Source organism: Chionomys nivalis, chromosome 7 (assembly GCF_950005125.1).
Source record: "Chionomys nivalis chromosome 7, mChiNiv1.1, whole genome shotgun sequence".
NCBI lineage: Eukaryota > Metazoa > Chordata > Mammalia > Rodentia > Cricetidae > Chionomys > Chionomys nivalis.
Window position 1 is genome coordinate 55,935,864 of NC_080092.1, and position 18,730 is coordinate 55,954,593.

Consider the following 18,730-nt stretch of genomic DNA (forward strand, 5'->3'; position numbering starts at 1 on the left):
AAAAAAAGGGGGGGGGCGGAACCAAATGTGGTGGTGCACATCTTTCATCTCAGCCCTCAGAAGTAGACAGAACTCTGTGAGTTATTATGAGCTGCTTTTAAAAAGCTTAAAAACAACTTTTTAAAGAACAAAAGCAATGTCATTTAGTCTGTTGAAGGAACTAAAGTTGGGTGTGTTGGTATACACCTGTAATCCTGCACTGGATTTGAAGCCTGTGTTTCATAGCATGACCTTGTCTCAAAAACAAAACAGGGCCAGGGAGATGGCTCCTCAAGGAAAGGCAGCAGTCACCAAAGCCAACGACCTGAGTTGAATCTCTGGAACCCACATGATTGAAGGAGAGAACTGAATCCTGCAAGTTCACCTCTGACCTCCACTTATGTGCACCATTACACATGCACACACACTCCATAAATAAATGTTTTTTTGATATTTATTGAGCTCTACATTTTTCTCTGCTCCCCTCCCTCCCTCTCCCCTCCCCTCTTCAATCCTCCCCCAAGGTCCCCATGCTCCCAATTAACTCAGGGGATCTTGTCTTTTTCTACTTCCCATGGAGATTAGATCTATGTAAGTCTCTCTTAGTGTTGCATTGTTGTCTAAGTTCTCTGGGATTGTGGTTTGTAGGCTGGCTTTCTTTGCTTTATGTTTAAAAACTACCTATGAGGGGCTGGAGAGATGGCTCAGTGGTTAAGAGCATTGCCTGCTCTTCCAAAGGTCCTGAGTTCAATTCCCAGCAACCACATGGTGGCTCATAACCATCTGTAAAGAGGTCTGGCGCCCTCTTCTGGCCTTCAGGCATACACACAGACAGAATATTTTATAATAAATAAATAAATAAAAATAAAAACTACCTATGAGTGAGTACATGTGATAATTGTCTTTCTATGTCTGGGTTACCTCACTCAATTTGATGTTTTCTAGCTCTATCCATTTTCCTGCAAAATTCAAGCTGTCGTTATTTTTTTCTGCTGTATAGTACTCCATTGTGTAAATGTACCACATTTTTCTTATCCATTCTTCGATCGAGGGGCATTTAGGTTGTTTCCAGGTTCTGGCTATAAATAAATGGTTTTTTTTTTTTTTTTTTTTTTTAAAGCAAACAGATAAAGATTAGGTATCCAGATAAGAACAAGAAAGGAGCCGGGAGGTGGTGGCGCACGCCTTTAATCCCAGCACTCGGGAGGCAGAGACAGGCGGATCTCAGTGAGTTCGAGGCCAGCCTGGTCTACAAGAGCTAGTTCCAGGACAGGCTCCGTAGCTACAGAGAAACCCTGTCTCGAAAACCAAAAAAAAAAAAAAAAAAAAAAGAACAAGAAAGGAAGGCCTTGTACTATGCTCTCTGCGGCCAGGGCATATATGGTGCTTACCGACTTTATTTTTTTTTTTAAGATTTATTTTGTGTGTCTATGAGTGTTTTACTTGCATAGATTTATGTATACCACTTGTGTGCCTGGAGAAATTGATCAGAATTGGACCCCCTCGAACTGGAGTTCCAGACAGTTGTGAGTCAACATCAGAGTGCTAGGAACTGAACCCAGGTCCTCTGTAAGAACAGCAAATGCGGGGCTGGAGAGATGGCTCAGAGGTTAAGAGCACTGACTGCTCTTCCAGAGGTCCTGAGTTCAATTCCCAGCAACCAAATGGTGGCTCACAGCCATCTATAATGAGATCTGGTGCCCTCTTCTGGCATGCAAGCATACATGGAAAGAATGTTGTATACATAATAAATAAATAAATCTTTAAAAAAAAAAAAAAAGAACAGCAAATGCTCTTAACCATGGAGCCATTTCTCCAGCCCACAGATCTGTTTTCTTTCTTTTTTTTTTAAACATTCTCTTCATTCTTTATTGTTACAGTTACCAACTTTATAAACCATCACCTGGAATTTTAAGCAGTTTACTTGACACCTTAAAAAAATATCAGTAAACACTCAAATACTCTATAACACAGCAATCTTCTATTGTCAGACCAATTTATTTTACAGTTAATTAATAAATAGGCATAATTACTTAACATTATTAAGGATATAAAAATACTGATTTAAGTTTTGTGAATAAAATATATATTTATAATCTTTTGGCTTATATTGTACCTTCTAGACTACTGTAGATAAAAGATCAAGATATGTAATTATCTCTTGATCTGCCTGCCTTGTGTATGTCTCCACACATGCACTGGAACAGACTCTGTAGTCTCTTTTTATTCTCAGGTTGCCTTAGCAGTGGTTCTCAACCTGTGGGACGTGACCACACTGTGGTTACATATCAGATATTTACAATTCAAAACAGTAGAAAAATTATAGTTATGAAGTAGGAATGAAATTTTTTTTTAAATATTTATTTATTATGTATACAATATTCTGTCTGTGTGTATGTCTGCAGGCCAGAAGAGGGCACCAGACCTCATTACAGATGGTTGTGAGCCACCATGTGGTTGCTGGGAATTGAACTCAGGACCTTTGGAAGAGCAGGCAGTGCTCTTAACCACTGAGCCATCTCTCCAGCCCATGAAATTTTTTTATAGTTGGGGATCATCACAACATGAGGAACTACATCAATGGGTCACAACATTAGGAAGGTTGAGAACCATTGGCTTAAGGACTTTGTGGGATGAGAGTGGAAATAAAAGTCTCGGGTATCTCACGCTGGCCTCAAATTCACCATGGCCTTAAACTCCTGATCCTCTTCCCTCTACCTCCCAAGTGCTGGGATTTATAAGCTTGTACCACCATGCCCTGTGCTACATTTATATTGTTGATAAAATAAGCAACAAGTAGAGATCACTTTTCACTAGATATTATCTAACATACACACGATAAAAGGACAACTTATTTTGTCAAAGAATTAACTTTTTCAAGTAGGCATTTGCTTTAAGTTAATTTTAGTGAAAGAATTTGGGATATTAGTCTTAGTGAAATAGCAGGGTGTTGAAGAGACAGCTAAAGTGAGAAGTAGATACGGAATGGGATTGTTTAGCCTAGAGAAAGTATAATACAACAGATCTTAAATAATTTTTTATTTGAGGCCAGTCTGGTGGAAGTTAGCATTTATAATGGAACCCCAGAGAAAAAAATTTAGATGTATTGGAGGCAGATTTGGGATTACAAAAAATAGACATTTCCAGAAATGGGTTGATCTTCTAGAAAATGAGCCCCCTTTTTTTGGTAGGAGACAGGCTCTCACTAATACTATCCTTAAGCTATTGATCCTCCTTCTTCTGCCTCCTCAGTGCTGGTTTTTCAAGTATGTACTGCCATGCTGTTTATAAAGTAAGCCCTCGTATATATCTCTAGTGGTAGCAGACCTCATACTGCATGGTCAGGCCTGCAAAGCTAACAGATTTATGTTGTTGTTGTTGTTGTTGTTCGTTTTGTTTTGTTTGTAGAATGACATTTCTCTGTTTAGCTCTGGCTGTCCTGGAACTCATTCTATAGACCAAGCTGGCCTTGAATTCACAGAAATATGACTCCCAAATGCTGGGATTAAAGGTGTGCACCACCACTGCCCACAGAATTTTTTATTAATAGGCATATAAATTGTTTTGTTGATTCAGAGTCTCTCTGTACACAGACCTGGCTGTCTTGGAACTCACAGAGATGTCTCTGCCTCTGCCTCCTGAGTGCTGGGATTAAAGGTGTGCCACCACCATGGCATAGAATTTTTAAAAACTTGTCTGTTTAGATAATAAAAATTATTTTGAACTGGGCATGTGTGTATACCTTTAATCCTAACATTTGGGAGGCAGAGGCAATCTGATGATCTCTATGAGTTTGAGTGAGTTCCAGGACAACCAGGGCTAGTTAGAAAGACCCTGTCTGGGGAAAAAGAAAGAAAAGAAGAAAAAGAAGAAAAGATAAAAGAAAAAGAACTGAACTGTAAATAGGACCAGAAAAAAGAAGCAAGCATTGGCCTGTAGGTAACAAAAGGGCCAAAACATTTTATTAGTTGTTGTTGGGCTCCTTACTAGACTGAAAGTCATGTGAAATCAAGGATTGTTGTTGGTTTTGTTCTGCTTTAGGTACTCAGGATGTCTAGCATAACTCCTGGCTTGTGATATAAGTCCTTACTTAGATTTATGGGTGTAGCAGGGCAAGATAGATAAAGGCCAATTGGCTTCTTGCAAAGAAAGGCTTTAAAATCAAGCAGGTGCTTCAGAGACTGAGCCAGGAGGATCATGTGTATGAGAGCAAATTATATTTGAGATAGAGTCTGTCTCAAAGGGAGGAGAGGAAGGAAGGAAGTTTTATCAAGCTTAAAAGAAAATGGAGGGATGAAGTGATTGCATAGGCAAAGTCATTATAGCCTGGAGAATCATTTGTAAAATTTGCCAAGTCACAGAGGGAGCAAATGGCAGTAGGGGAAGGGGTCATTGCCTGGAGCCTGGAGTCAAGGGTTAGGAAGTAATAGAGTACAGTAGTGGTGACCTATGTGGAAGTCATGATTGCACAGACTAGGGAAGCACTAAGAGGTTAGAAATTGTTCTGTAGTAAGGCTGGACCTAGGGAAGGTCTCTGTCCTGACTTTTCACAAACCATCAGCCTGAAAGACATAAAGCAGCAGTGTATTAGGCCTCTGTATCTGTAAGACATATATCCTCCTTTGGGGAAAGAAGACTAAGAATTCTGTTTATCTGAGTGCTGTAGGTATTGAATCTCTTGTTTTACCTAGTATGTGTGTGACCCCTACCCCACTGAAACAGGGACCTTGTAGTTTCTGTTGAATCCCAGATCCCAAGCCATGATGCTTTTACATACAGTAGGTACTTAATAAATACTTGCTGATTGAGTGTTGTCTGTGTTGTCAAATGCTACAGATGACTCAAAAAGGACATTATCTCCCCACACAGAATAACTAAAACTAAGAACAGGTTTGGTGAAGGAGCCTGAACACAAACCTAAAGGGCTACTAGCTATCTGGAAGGCAAGTAGGAATGTGGCTCAGAGCAGCTAAATCAGTGGTTCTCAACCTTCCTAATGCTGTGACCTCTCAGTATAGTTCCTCATGCTACAGTGACCCCCAACCATAAAATTATTTTTGTTGCTATTTCTTTTATTTATTTATTTATTTATTTATTTATTTATTTATTTATTTATTTATTTTTGGTTTTTCGAGACAGGGTTTCTCTGTGGTTTTGGAGCCTGTCCTGGAACTAGCTCTTGTAGACCAGGCTGGCCTCGAACTCACAGAGATCCGCCTGCCTCTGCCTCCCGAGTGCTGGGATTAAAGGCGTGCGCCACCACCGCCCGGCTTGTTGCTATTTCTTAACTGTAATTTTGCTACTGTTATGAATTGTAATGTAAAGGTCTGATATGCATATAGTCTTAGGCAACCCTGTGAAAGGGTCATTTGACACCCCCCACCTCCCCAAAGGGATCATGACCCACAGGTTGAGATCCATTGGACTAGATCCTGATTCTAGCCCAGAACTCACTGTCAGTGTGGCAATAAATTAAGACAGATGAATACTTTCTTCCCCAGGGCCTGAGCTTGCAGCCTCCCCTGCTGGTTCAGTAAGTGAGGGCCCAGAGCCTGCCTGCAGTCCATGTTTCAGACCAGCTAAAGCCAGTTAGACCTGAAAGGCTTGTGTTGGCAGTGCCAGTTTCCGCCCCAACCCCTGCCAATGTGGGTGGTTTCTCTAGAGCACTCTGTAGGGGAAGCAGGATTGGACTTCAGCCCAAGCTACTGCTGCCTATAGCCTGCCATCTGCGGTGCCCTAGCTGATGAGAGTGCACCTTACTAGAAGCGGAGCTCAGAGCTATGAGAGAATAGTTTCTTTCCCTGGGAAAAGTTCATGAAAAGCAAGCCATATTCTGCTCTGGGAAGTTCAGGCACCTAGCTGAAAAGATCAGGAAATTCAGGTGGGTTAAAAATTCAATAGAGGGTGTTTTCTCATCATTACTTTTCTATCAGGCTACCTGGGGCAAAGATCCTACTGATCCTTATTTAAGGCAAATCTACCACCCATGACACCACTGTAAGGGGTCAGAATTTTGACTTAAAGTGGGATTTTATTTCTGATAGTTTGTATTACTAGTGACCTGCTTGTCCTGGTCCTTAGATCCTCTCCAAAGTCCTATAGAATGCATTTATGCCTGTTGTTAGGTCCAGGTCTTTGAAGAACAGGAAGAGAAAAAGAACTGCTAGAGAGAGGCCAGGCCTTCTTTCCACCAGCCGACCTGCTCAGAAGCCTGAGTCTAGCACCTTAGTTGTGAGTTAAGATTTAACAGCAGTGTCAATAGCCAGGTAAGCATTCTGGTCTGTCCTCCAGCTCTGTATCCTCCTTACCTGAGTCCAGCTTCTAAACCTCTCAATGGTGCTAGGTACCTGTGAACAGAATATAGCAGAGACGAAGAAAATAACAACCACTCTTTTTTTGGTTTTTCAAGACAGGGTTTCGCTGTAGTTTTTTGTTTGTTTTTAAAAACCTGTCCTGGAACTAGCTCTTGTAGACCAGGCTGGCTTCGAACTCACAGAGATCTGCCTGCCTCCCAAGTGCTAGGATTAAAGGCATGCACCACCACCACCCGGCTTCAACCACTCATTTATTAAGGCCAGGCACCTTGTTAACTATTTGATAATCATTGTATCTTCTACATCTCAGAAACAGCTTGAGCAAATAGAGGCTCTGAGAAATTAACTTGTCTTTAGAGGCACAGCTAGGAAGTAGCAGCAGTTAGTACCTCTTTCCCAGTGGTCAAGCTCCCACACCTTTTGAATTTTCAGTAACCTTACTACTACCCAATCCTCCCACCTATTTTTTTTCCTTTTTTTTTAAAGGCTTATTTATTATGTATAGACTTCTTCCTGCATGTACACGCCAGATCTCATTATAGATGGTTGTGAGTCGCCATGTAGTTACTGGGAATTGAACTCAGGACCTCTGTAAGAACAGCTAGTGCTCTTAACCACTGAGCCACCTCTCCAGCCCTCCACCGAACCATTTACCACTTCTTTTTTTTTTTTAATTTATTTATTTACTGTGTATACAATATTCTGCCTGCACACCAGGAGAGGGCACCAGATCTCATTATAGATGATTGTGAGCCACCATGTGGATGCTGGGAATTGAACTCAGGACCTCTAGAAGAACAGCCAGTGCTCTTAAGTTCTGAGCCATCTCTCCAGCCCTGTTTGCCACTTCTTGTCAGTCAGTCTTTAGGAGACTTGCTGCTGTCATGCCTGTGTGTGTACATGTGGTACGTATGGGTGTGGAGAACGGGCATCTGTGCCAACTGATTGCTTCTCTTTGATAGTTCACTTTGTCTTCTCTGAAGAAATGGGGATGGGACCCAGGTCATGAATGTTGTGGCTGCTGTGGGTTGATCAGTCCTGTTAGCACTTTGTCTTGTGACCTTTTGACCCTCCTTCGCCTATACAGGTCAACCATAGGGTCTAGGGAAGACTAGATATAGACACTGGGATCAGAGGTAATCAAGAAGTGGCCTGTGCTTGGCATATTGCTAGAAATGGGATCAGGAAAAAGAGGCTGTTTCGGTTGGCCTTTTGGACACTGTATGCCCAAGTCATCAGAGATATATCTGGTATACAGGACTCCTGCTTTTCTACATCTCATCTTGGTCACCCAGCCCAAGTACAGCTTCTTACTCTCTTACTCCTCTGACCCCTGACCCTCTCTGCATTTATACCTGCTTCTTCTGACTCAGACTATGAGTGTGTATCTCCTGGTCCTAAGCTATTGCCTCTGTCTTCAGAGTGAATGTGCATCCTGTGGCCAGTTTCCCTCCTGCCTCTAAGAGTCTGCTCCCTGCCAGGAAGCCCCTCCCCCTAGGAATGTGAATAAACCATTTCCTCTGTCCTTCTAGCTCCAGAGGATTCCCTGTGTGGGATTCTTTATTTCTTGTATCTGAATTTTCATTGGCAGATTCCTCAAGCTGATCCACCCTTGGCTGCTACAGAAGTGTGCTTCCCACCCTCAGTCTCTAGTGAGGGTGAGTCCCACATAGCTAAAAGTTCCTGATCTATGAAAACACATTAGTGTGAGTTCAGTTTCTTATAGCCAATTCTGTAGGCTTGGCTTATTAAAGATGATAATTAACCCATTGCTAATTGACTTCAGAATCCAGCCAAGCAGCCTGTATTTTACCAGCATTAGTGGTAGATTTGGAGTCTATTTTAAGGTTTCTTAATAATCTCAGCAAGACTTCACTTCTCCTGTCTGCATCTTATTTGCTCTAAGGACATTTTGTAAAATTAACAAGCTATAAAGCTTGATTGAAGGTTTCAACAAATGTGAGAATAATTGACTCCATTTAGAGAAACAAGAAAACAACCTGTAAACTTAAGTTTGCAGGGGAAAAACCCATGTGGTTTTTTTTGTTGTTGTTTTGGTTTTTTTGTGTGTTTTTTTTTTTTTTAACCAGAGGAGCAGTGACAAGCTGAACTTTTAAGACCAGGAAAAAAGGAAGGAAGGAAGGAAGGAAGGAAGGAAGGAAGGAAGGAAGGAAGGAAGGAAGGAAGGAAGGAAGGAAGGAAGGAAAGACAGAAAGAAAGAAAAGAAAGAAAAGAAAAGAAAAAAGAACTGGCTTGTAGTGTAAGTTCTGATGTTCTGATACCCCTAAACCAAAAGTTTAGTGAAAGAAATGCTGTAAAATAACTAGCTGTTGTGGGCTCTGAGCTCTCCTTCAGGAGTTTGCTCCAGAGGCATGTCAGCATTCCAACCCTTCCTCCTATTTCCTGCTTAGTCCAGGTTTTCTCCCTTCCCCAAGGCTGCTGTGAGGTGTTGCATTTTGGAACTCAGCTTACATCAATATGCGATGCCTAGTGCTTGGTCCCCTTTCTCTCTTGCTGTCTCCCACCTTCCATAAAGTAGCATCAGTCTCTTTTCTGTTTCTGTGTGGACCTCTACTCAGTTTTCACCATTCTTACTTGTCCACCTTCCCGTGTAAAATACCCTAGATGGTAGACCAACATTCTCCTTTGTCAGTCGAAAGATTTCTTCTGCTTTTTGCAGACCTGCCTCTTAGCCCCTGCCCCCACCTCATTACCTGCTCACATTATCTCTCTCTAAGGAACTGAGCCTGGGACAGAACAGACAGTGATATCACCTCTCCACATCAAGCTTTCAGTTTTCCTTTCTGCTGGGTTCTCTGTGTGTGGACTTGATGGGGTGATAGATAGCTGGAACCCTGAAGCTTATGGTTTAGGTTCCTGCTCCTGATAGGGAGCCGCTTTAGACAACCTTCAAGGAGATAGAAAGGGGCTTTCTTAGGGTGCTTTTTTTCCCCATCAGGTCTTCCCTGACCTAACCCCAGTTTTCTGTTGAAAGCAGGAATGATTCATGTGAGACATTTTGTCCATTAATTCTGGAGTAAGTCTTCCTCTAGAAGCGCTCCCAGAAAGGTATACTGAGAAGGCTCCCAGGGCATTCTCCGTCCAGCAGCCCTCTCCCCACTCCTGGCCAGCCCTGTCATCACAGCCCAGAGGAAGTCTGTCCTTCCAGCTTTCTCCTCGGAAAAATGTAGAGTCCCCAAAGCAAAGAGCAGTGGACATACCATTTACATTCTCTGCTTTTCATTGACAGAAAATGGAAATATATGCTCATGGAGGAGTTACTTTGGGAATTACATCATCGATTTCAATGGTACTCTCTCCTCTCCAAGCAGAGAACCTATAACCCCTTTAACCTTTAACCCCTCTCCTGCGAGAAACTTCATTGCCGAGCAGAGATCATCTTGGAGTTTGCTTTTTAAAGCAAGTGGTTTGAAAGGCTTTCTCCATCTTGATGTATCCCTTAACATACTAAACTTTTTTGTTTGTTTGTTTTGTCCCTTTCTGACTCAACTACTAGAGTCACTTTGTGTGGAAAAAATTCCCAAGAGTCTCCTGTAGAACTCCAGGGTCAAGAGTACTATGTTGGCCGGGCTGTGGTGGCGCACGCCTTTAATCCCAGCACTCGGGAGGCAAAGGCAGGCGGATCTCTGTGAGTTCAAGGCCAGCCTGGTCTACAAGAGCTAGTTCCGGGACAGGCTCCAAAAGCCACAGAGAAACCCTGTCTCAAAAAACAAAAAAAAACAAAAAAAAAACAAAAAAAAGAGTACTATGTTTTTCTCTCTACCAGACTTATTCCTCCCACTCTACAGCAGAATACTCTCAAACCAGCCCAGCAGGCTAGAAATAGGTTTCCCTGAATCTTTGGGCAAGCCCTACACATTCTGCTTGTCTTCTTCCCAGTTTACTAAATAACTTGAGTACATTTCTCACTGTTACACTGTACTTTAGAAACCTAAGAATACTGTGTCCAACTTTTATTTGTTCTCCCTGCTGGTTAGATTACAATGAAGAAAAAAAAAAAAAAAAACTCTTTCAAAACATGGTTGAATTGTCTCTACCATAAACAGGTAGAATCCATTTTGGACTGCTTCATCCAACTTAAGATGCCCCATTGGAGCAGAGCTCTTTGAGCAGTCATGGTAGTGTCATGGCCCTTAATAGCAAGGATGAATGACCATAGCAGACAAAACTCCCAGGGAAACTAGGTTCATTCTAAAAGGCATAGAAATGAAAGCTGGAGCAGGGTGGGTGTTCCTTTTCACTTGTCTTTCTTCATGATAGTTCCCACTGAACCACTGAACCTCTAAGGATGTGCTGCAGGCAGGCTCAGGATGTCTGCACCCCAGGCTCCTGCTGTGCCCTGGAAATCCCCATCTCCAGGAGTCCCACGTCCACACATGTGGCCTTTCTCCCTCTTGGCCAGGAATCACACTGCTTCCTGAGCCATGTACCCACCCAGGGCCTGCCTTAATGACAAAGGTGTTTCTTTCCACTTGCTTGAGCATACACCCATAAGACATTGTCTTCTCCTGAGCAGGTTTCTGCTACAGATTGAACTGGGGCTCATATAGCCCTTTGACCATCCAGGTGAGCCAAGGACCATTGCAGACTCCTCTCTCCTCTCCTCACTCCTTTACTTCCTCCATTCCATTCAGTGGCAGCAGTCTCATGCCAGAAAGGAAAGTCCTGGATCCATTACATAATTCTACATAGTGCAAGCAGTAGCTGGGGCATAAGGTCAGAGGTCATAATGGGGTCAGGTGGCTGACACACACTGTAACGACAAGGTGGTTAAAATTAGACCACAGAGAGGAAACTGGCAGTCTTGTGGAAATGCAGAAGTTTCCTCTGCAAGTGAGAGACTGGGGATGCAGGCAGGCCACTGTGCGTGCTGCCTGCCAGGCTATTACTCATTTCAGCTCTGTTCTTTAATGCCTTCTAGACCCTGCTTCTGTATTTGTAGCCTTCCTCATCACACGTTTAAATACACACGATGGAACCATGGTTACCTGCCCTGGCCCAAGGCAGGACCTTCAGGGAGGTATCCCAAGTCAGGCCTCTTAAGCTCAAGAGGTTCTAAGCCTCTTCAGGGAAGCCTCTTAAATGAATGTGGTCAGATATTTAGCCTAATATTCTACCCTATGGTGACAATAGCCAAAGGTGAGTGGCCTCTGGGCAGGGAAGAAGATGGCAGAGAATGAAGTTGTGGCACAGATAAGTGGTGTGCGTGCACCAGCCACATGCCATAGTGTTGACTCGTTCACCCTGCCTTAGAAGATACGGGTCATCCTGTATCATCTGTTCCTATAGTCTCCAGTGAGTTTCTCTGTGCCTACAAGTCTTTTCCCAGTATTCTGTTGTGTGCCTCTTTATTCTCAGCACCCTCCCAGGGAAACATGAGAAGTACAAAATGTCATCTTTTCTTGTTTTGTTTTGTTTTTTGTTTTTTTGAGGCAGGATTTCTCTGTAGCTTTGGAACCTGTCCTGGAACTAGCTCTTGTAGACCAGGTCAAAATGTAATCTTTGACACTAGAGGGCTTGCCTTCTGAATGGAGGAGCTGGTGTGTACAACAGTGAAGTGATGAGCCAAGACAGTCCAGGCTCCACAACAGTCTTTTTTTTTTTTTTTTTTTTTTTTTTAGATTTATTTATTATGTATACAACATTCCTTCCATGTATGCTTGCGTGCCAGAAGAGGGCACCAGATCTCATTATAGATGGCTGTGAGCCACCATGTGGTTCCTGGGAATTGAACTCAGAACCTCTGGAAGAGCAGTCAGTGCTCTTAACCGCTGAGCCATCTCTCCAGCCCCTCCACAACAGTCTTTCACCTGTCCGTTCATATTCAGAAATGAAGTTTAAAATAGGTATTGGGGTGGGTGGGACTGGAGATTTGACTCATCAGATAAGAGCACTGTCTGTCCTTCCACAGAACCTGGGTTTCATTCCCAGCACCCACATGGAGCTCATAACCATTTGTAACTCCAGTTGCAGGGGATCTGACACTGCCTTCTGGGTTCCTTGTGCACCAGGCATCTATTTGTTGCACAAACATACATGCAGGCAAAATACCCAAGCACGTAAAATAAAGTTTTAAAATGGGTCTCGGTCGTTTAGTGTGTCTTGGAATCACTGATGGTGAAAGGGCTGTCCTCTGTGTTGTATCTGACCATTATGGTGTAGACATGGCCCTCTGCTACTTAGATGCACATCAAGCCAGTCCCTCTTCCTTGATGAACATCTAGTAGTCAGTAGACAAGAACAGGGCCTCAGAAGCCAGAGAGTAAGAGAAAGGGGCCACCAATATCAATATAGAACAGCCTTGTGGGGAGGATCCCAGTCTAGGTGACTGTGGACACTTCTTCATCTGGGACCTTTACAAATCTGACAGTTGTTCAGGATAATAAGGCAATCTCAGCTAAATCAACTATAGCTTCTCTGACAGCACTGTCACGTGTGCAGCTGGAGCAACGTGGGAGCCGCTCATCTGCACCCTGGAGGGCAGAACTTTGGTGAACTCACCTGCTCTGCCCAGTTCTTAGGTGAGGCAGCTTCCATCCAAGTGAGTTTAGAATCACTTGGCTAAGATGAAACAGCCAAGAAAACTTATCTTTGAGCTGCAAGTTGTCCTGCAGGGAGTCAGGAGAGAGGACACCAAGGGTACTAGAAAGCCATGTCTGTGGCAGCCAGCCTGCGGCAGTCCTTTCCCCATCCTGTTACTACTGTTCCAAACTTGAAAGAAATTGCTTTCTGGTTTTTGTTTTTTTTCATAATGTCTTTAGTAAAAGAAAAGCACAAGCCCTGGGGGCACCTGGCATTGGTCTTGAGGTTGTCTGCTGCCCCAGGGATGACCTAAGCAAGGCCCTGGTGACTTCCTTCCTTCGGAAGACCTTGGTCCTTGCCTGCTTCCATACACACGCACACTCTTGTTGCTCATACTACCTCCCTCCCCAGTAACTTTGACACAATTCTCGTGTGCCCTGCAGCTAACATTGTCTTTCATCTTCATCCTCCCTCTCAGAAAATGCTGTTTTTCTTCTCTCCCTCTCGCCCTGTAGGTTATTGCAGCTGACTGCAAAAGGGTCACAGTGCTGAAGTATTTTCTGGAAGCCCTTTGTGGACAAGAAGAGCCTCTGCTGGCATTCAAGGGTGGAAAATATGTGTCAGTGGCACCCGTCCCAGACACCATGGGAAAGGAAATGGGAAGCCAAGAGGGAAAACAACTGGAAGATGAGGTACTACGCGGGAAGAGCCCACTATGGCATAGGGAAGGCTCCCTTCCCCCAGGCCCCGATGCCAGGCTGGAGCTTCTCCTTGGGGTTATTTATAACCTCTTAGTTCAGTGTCTGTTGACATGACAGCCATTCTCAAGAGTGCACTCTGTTGGTGCCCCTTCCTGCCAGTCTACCCCAATGCCTCTATCTACGAGTTCCAGATGCTTCTTTTTAATGTTGCATTGGAGGAAAGAGTTTAATAATGTTTAGCTCTGGAGGCTTAGGAGGCAGTAGAGAGAAAGGGGTGTTAGGGTTCAGGCTGAGGATCAAGTTTATAGATGTGTGGAGCTCAGCACTGCACAGGCCTGAACTCCAGCCTCCGGCTCATGGGCCCAGGGCTCACATACAGGAAGAGCTGACATTGCTGGCCCCATGTGGAAAATCACCCCTCCCCCGGCTTGCTCTCCCTCCCTTACTCCCTCCCTCCTGCACATCCTGATGTGATTAAGGAATTCTCCTCTTGTTTGTTTGCCCTTGGTTTTTCCTGTAGCCCTTGCTTCACTCCAGACTAGTGTGTGTGTGTGTGTGTGTGTGTGTGTCTGTCTGTCTGTCTGTCTGTCTGTGTGAGTCTGTCTGTGTGAGTCTGTGTGTGTGTCTGTGTGTATGGACATACTATGCTATGCTTACCTATATACCAACCCCTGCAGGCCTCCTTGGCAGTTGCCCTAGTATGATATATGTCTTTCTGTGGATGATCTTTGATGGTCATCTATATGTGCCCAGTTTGGGTGTCAACTTAAATGAACATTGCTGCCAGCTTTCCTGCGGTCTGTGGGTTCTGAATAAATGTGACTGTGTGGTGGAAATGAAGCATGTGTGCATTTAGCATCACTGTCAGCCTCCTTGCTGTTTGTCTGGGTGTGGGTAACTGTCTGGGTACATATACACATCTCACTTTTGCCTGAAGGTTGGCTCTTTTCTTCTTTTTTACCCCATAGTATTAAAGACAGGGGCCTTAGGTAGAAAGATACATGGGATATAGGGAAGAGACGGAAGCAATTCTAGCCAGAGGCCAGGTCACCCATAGGCCAACACAGTCATTTGGCCTGCAGCAGTCTCAAGCGCCCGGTGGAGCAGGGCGGGGTACAGGGATGAAATCAGCAACAGGCCAAGGAAGCCAGATGTCAGCTGGAAGCTGTCTTTTAGGATCTCAGGCAGTGATAGAGTGGCCACCTTTGGAACAGAGTCTTCAGAGAAGCAGTCTTGGCCTGACTTCATTAGGATAGCTGGAGAACTCCACCCGTGCCTGATGACACAGGGCTCAGCTTCCAGGGCAGAGGTGGTTCCAGGGCTATAGCTAAACCCACAATTCTAGACTCTCCAGATGAAACCTGGGCAGGGAATACAGGAAAGAATGAGCTGTCAGCATGGGAAGAGAGAGTGGAGTTGTCAGAGCCATTGGGGTATCCAAACCTTAGCAGGCAGAACAGTGCTCCTGCAGCACTGGGCAGTGTGGGAAACACAGGGCAATGATACCCGTACCTCTTTCCTTTATCTCACCCACACTGGAAGGCTAAAGTAGGCAGTGGAGGATGAGTAAAACCAGCTCTCCAGCATGACTGGAAAAGATGTCTCTAAACAGTAGAACTGGCAGCACAAGCCTCGCTAGGCAAAGAGGCACCCTAGAAGGAACAGGCCACCTCTAGTGCCAGATCTAGTTGTGCCACAGTACTCTCCTTCTGAGGTTTATTGACCAAGCAAAGGTTCATGACCCACACCAGGCTGCCCACTTCTTCCTTTTCCCACGAGTCTCCTGGGTTCCTTTATGTCAGTGGTCCCTGGGAAACCCTACTTACCCTGTTCTGTGTAATTTCATAACCCTTTACTTCCTCGTTTGCTATGAGAGCTGAGCAAACCTCAGACAAGCTTCTCTGACCCTCCTTTGACCTCAGTCTTGCTTACTCTAAACCAGTGCTAACTGTCCATCCAGGGTCAGAGCAGGCAAGGACAGACACTCTTCTCTGTGGGCCAGCAGGCATCTTGTCGCACTTGCTCCTGTCCAGGTTCACCCTGTGAGCAAGGAAATGGATGTGAGGTCTTCTTCCTTTTCATGGCCAAGTATTGACAAATAAACTGTGCCTGTTGACAGTACACTAGACCCCCCCCCCCAAGACCTCTCAGGACTGTGACAGATTCTATCCTCAGTTCTCATCTCCCCAAGCTGCAGACTAATTGAAAGAGGTGCATGGTGGTGGTGGGGTGTCCTTGGTCATCTTTCTTTGTAACAGGACAATGTGTAGTTTTTAAGAATACTGCCAAACCACCCAGCTTCCCTACAACCCCACTTCTCATCACTTATTAACTACTTTTCACCAAGAGAATTCTAGTCTGCCTTAATAGGTCCAGGCCTGACAAAGCTAAGGGCTGAATCTGAGCTTGTGCCCTCAATTCAAAACCCTAGCCCTGCAGGGGGTTTTTGTTTGTTTTTGTTTGTTTTATTGTTATTGTTGTTTGGTTTTTTTTTGGGGGGGGTGGGTTTTTGTTTTTGTTTTTTTTTTTGAAACAGGGTTTCTCTGTAGCTTTGGAGCCTCTCCTAAACTAGCTCTTGTAGACCAAGTTGGCCTTGAACTCACAAAGATCCGCCTGCCTCTGCCTCCTGAGTGCTGGGATTAAAGGCGTGTGCCCCCACTGCCCGGCTCCTTGCAGGTTTGTTCATTATGCTTAGTAAAAGCAGACGTGAGAGGGAGTCAGATTCACTTGAATTTAAATCCCTGCTCTGCTTGCTGCCACCTTTGTGACTGAGCAGGCTATTTTACTCTAAATGGGCCAGCAGTGATGCTGCAACTCATTTAATCCCAGCACTGTGGAGGCAGAGGCAGGCAGATCTCTGTGTTTGCAGCCAGCCTGGTCTACAGAGTAAGTTTCAGGACAACCAGAGATATACAGAGAAGCCCTTTCTTGAAAAACCAAAAATAAGAAATAGATAAAACACAGGTGGTAATAGCTATGTGAAATTATGAGAATTGAGAGTTATGAAGCCGGGCGGTGGTGGCGCACGCCTTTAATCCCAGCTCTCGGGAGGCAGAGGCAGGCGGATCTCTGTGAGTTCGAGACCAGCATGGTCTACAAGAGCTAGTTCCAGGATAGGCTCCAAAACCACAGAGAAACCCTGTCTCGAAAAACCAAAAAAAAAAAAAAAAGAGAGTTATGAGAATTAGAGGCTGGAGAGAAGATGGCTGAGAGGTTAAAAGCACTGACTGCTCTCCCAGAGGTTCTGAGTTCAATTCCCATCAACCACATGGCCCTCACAACCATCTTTAATGAGATCTGGTGCCCTCTCCTGGTGTGCAGGCATAACACTATATACATAATAAATAAATCTTTAGCCAAAAAAAAAAAAAAAAAAAGAGTGAGAATTAGCTGGACGGTGGTGGTTTATATCTTTAATCCCTGCACTCAGGAAGCAGAGGCAGGCGGATCTTTGTGAGTTTGAGGCCAACCTGGTCTACAGAGTGAGTTGTAGGGCAGCCAGAACTGTTATACAGAGAAACCCTGTCTTGAAAACACACACACAAAAAAAAAAAGAAAGAAAGACAAAAGAAGAAATGTGAGAATTAAAAGAGTTAATGTATGAAAACACATAGCCCTTAACACAGCCCATACAAAGCACTGAGTAGCTAGTAGCTGTCAGGGCAGGCATCACTATCATCCTGTTAGAATTGCAGGAATCTTTTTTCTCCTATTGAATCACTCCCTATGTTTTCCTACTAGCCCCATCCGTCAAGGAAGCTCTCTTGGGCAGCTGTATGTTCTCTCCTGACCAAGGCCAAAAGTAAGAGAGTGAGGAATGGAGCTAGGACCACCCGGGGAGCAGTGACTGCTGAGAACTGAGTCTACAAGTGAGGAAGTGCCATCCCTGGGGAAGGCTCCATCAGCCTGGCAAAGAGGCTCCTTAAGCTAGCCAGCCACCTCCTTCTTACTCTGCCTAGGCCCTTGGAGGGCAGCTAAGCAAAATGTGAATTTTTTAATGGGGCCCAGAAATCCCCACATCACCAGGCTGTGGTCTTAAAAAGAAATCAGGGCTAGGTCTATAGAGCTACAGCATCTGCTCTTGATGCTGTTTGGGGCAAGGGAACTTCCTTGCTCTCCTAGCTCCCAGATGTTAGTCAGAGTTGATTCTTATCAGATTATTAGCATGAATTAGATTTAAATTAGGCAGTTCAACTTTCTCTATCATTTATCCTTTGAATCATTTATAATAATTTCAAAATGAAAATAAGTCTAAAGTTTGTGTTTGAGTATGTCCAAGGGAAAACAAAGGAGTGTGAACACAAGCGTGCATGTGAACATACATGATTATGAGTGTCATACGTATGAGTGTGTAAGAAAAAGCTGTACCATTTAAGGGTGCAATTTAAGGGAAAAAATGACAGCTTCTGCCAACATATTTTAGGGAACCCTTGGCAAGGAGTGCGCCCCGTCAACATAGGATGGACCCATTAACATCCGTGGCTCACAGTCTCCTCTTTTCCTTTGTCTGTGCCTTTGCTTTACCCCAAGGAAGAAGATGTGGTAATTGAAGACTTTGAGGAAGATTCAGAGGCTGAAGGCAGTGGGGGCGAGGATGATATCAGGGAACTTCGGGCCAAGAAGCTGGCACTGGCGAGGAAGATAGCTGAGCAACAACGACGCCAGGAAAAGATCCAGGTGAGCCTCACTGGAGAAACTGATTCCCGTTGAGGGTATGGCCTACAAACTATGAAATGACTGAAATGACGTGAGCAGGGAGTGGCAGGGCATCTGTTGTTATACTCCACCTCTGCACTCAAATTGTGAGTGCTAAGGCAGGGCAGGGTCTTATCAGTGTCTGATGAGCGTCACATCTCCTGTGAGACTCTGTCAGTACCACACATCCAGTCTTTCATGTAATTAAAGGGACTCAAAGTTCTCTTTCACTATATGTAGCTATTCATTGAGAGCACTCCTTATTGTGGGATTAGGATGCCGTAGCCATAGGCTGGGTTCCGAAGATATGGGAGAGCCCCTTTTGGACAGAGTACTTTCCACATTCTCTCAGGGAGAAACTACCTAATCTACATTCAGGGGTTACCGTGCTGTCAGCCTTTCTGGAAGCCCAAACCTTCATTACCAGCAAGTTTTTCTCTATAGCTCTCCCAGATCTGTCTCCTTATACTGAATACGTATTTCTCCAAGGAAGTTATG

At 44.3% G+C, this 18,730-nt stretch overlaps 1 protein-coding gene across 4 annotated transcripts in view; it reads left to right on the forward strand.

The window, feature by feature from the left end:
• The window catches only part of Smg6 (SMG6 nonsense mediated mRNA decay factor), a 231,748-nt gene that overhangs the window by 190,448 nt on the left and 22,570 nt on the right, over positions 1 to 18,730 (forward strand). For all 4 annotated transcript variants that reach the window (XM_057774024.1, XM_057774026.1, XM_057774027.1 and 1 more), the window contains exons 14-15: positions 13,352 to 13,528; positions 18,068 to 18,214. In XM_057774024.1, the coding sequence (XP_057630007.1) occupies positions 13,352 to 13,528; positions 18,068 to 18,214 (324 nt within the window). The remainder of the gene's footprint in view (positions 1 to 13,351; positions 13,529 to 18,067; positions 18,215 to 18,730) is intronic.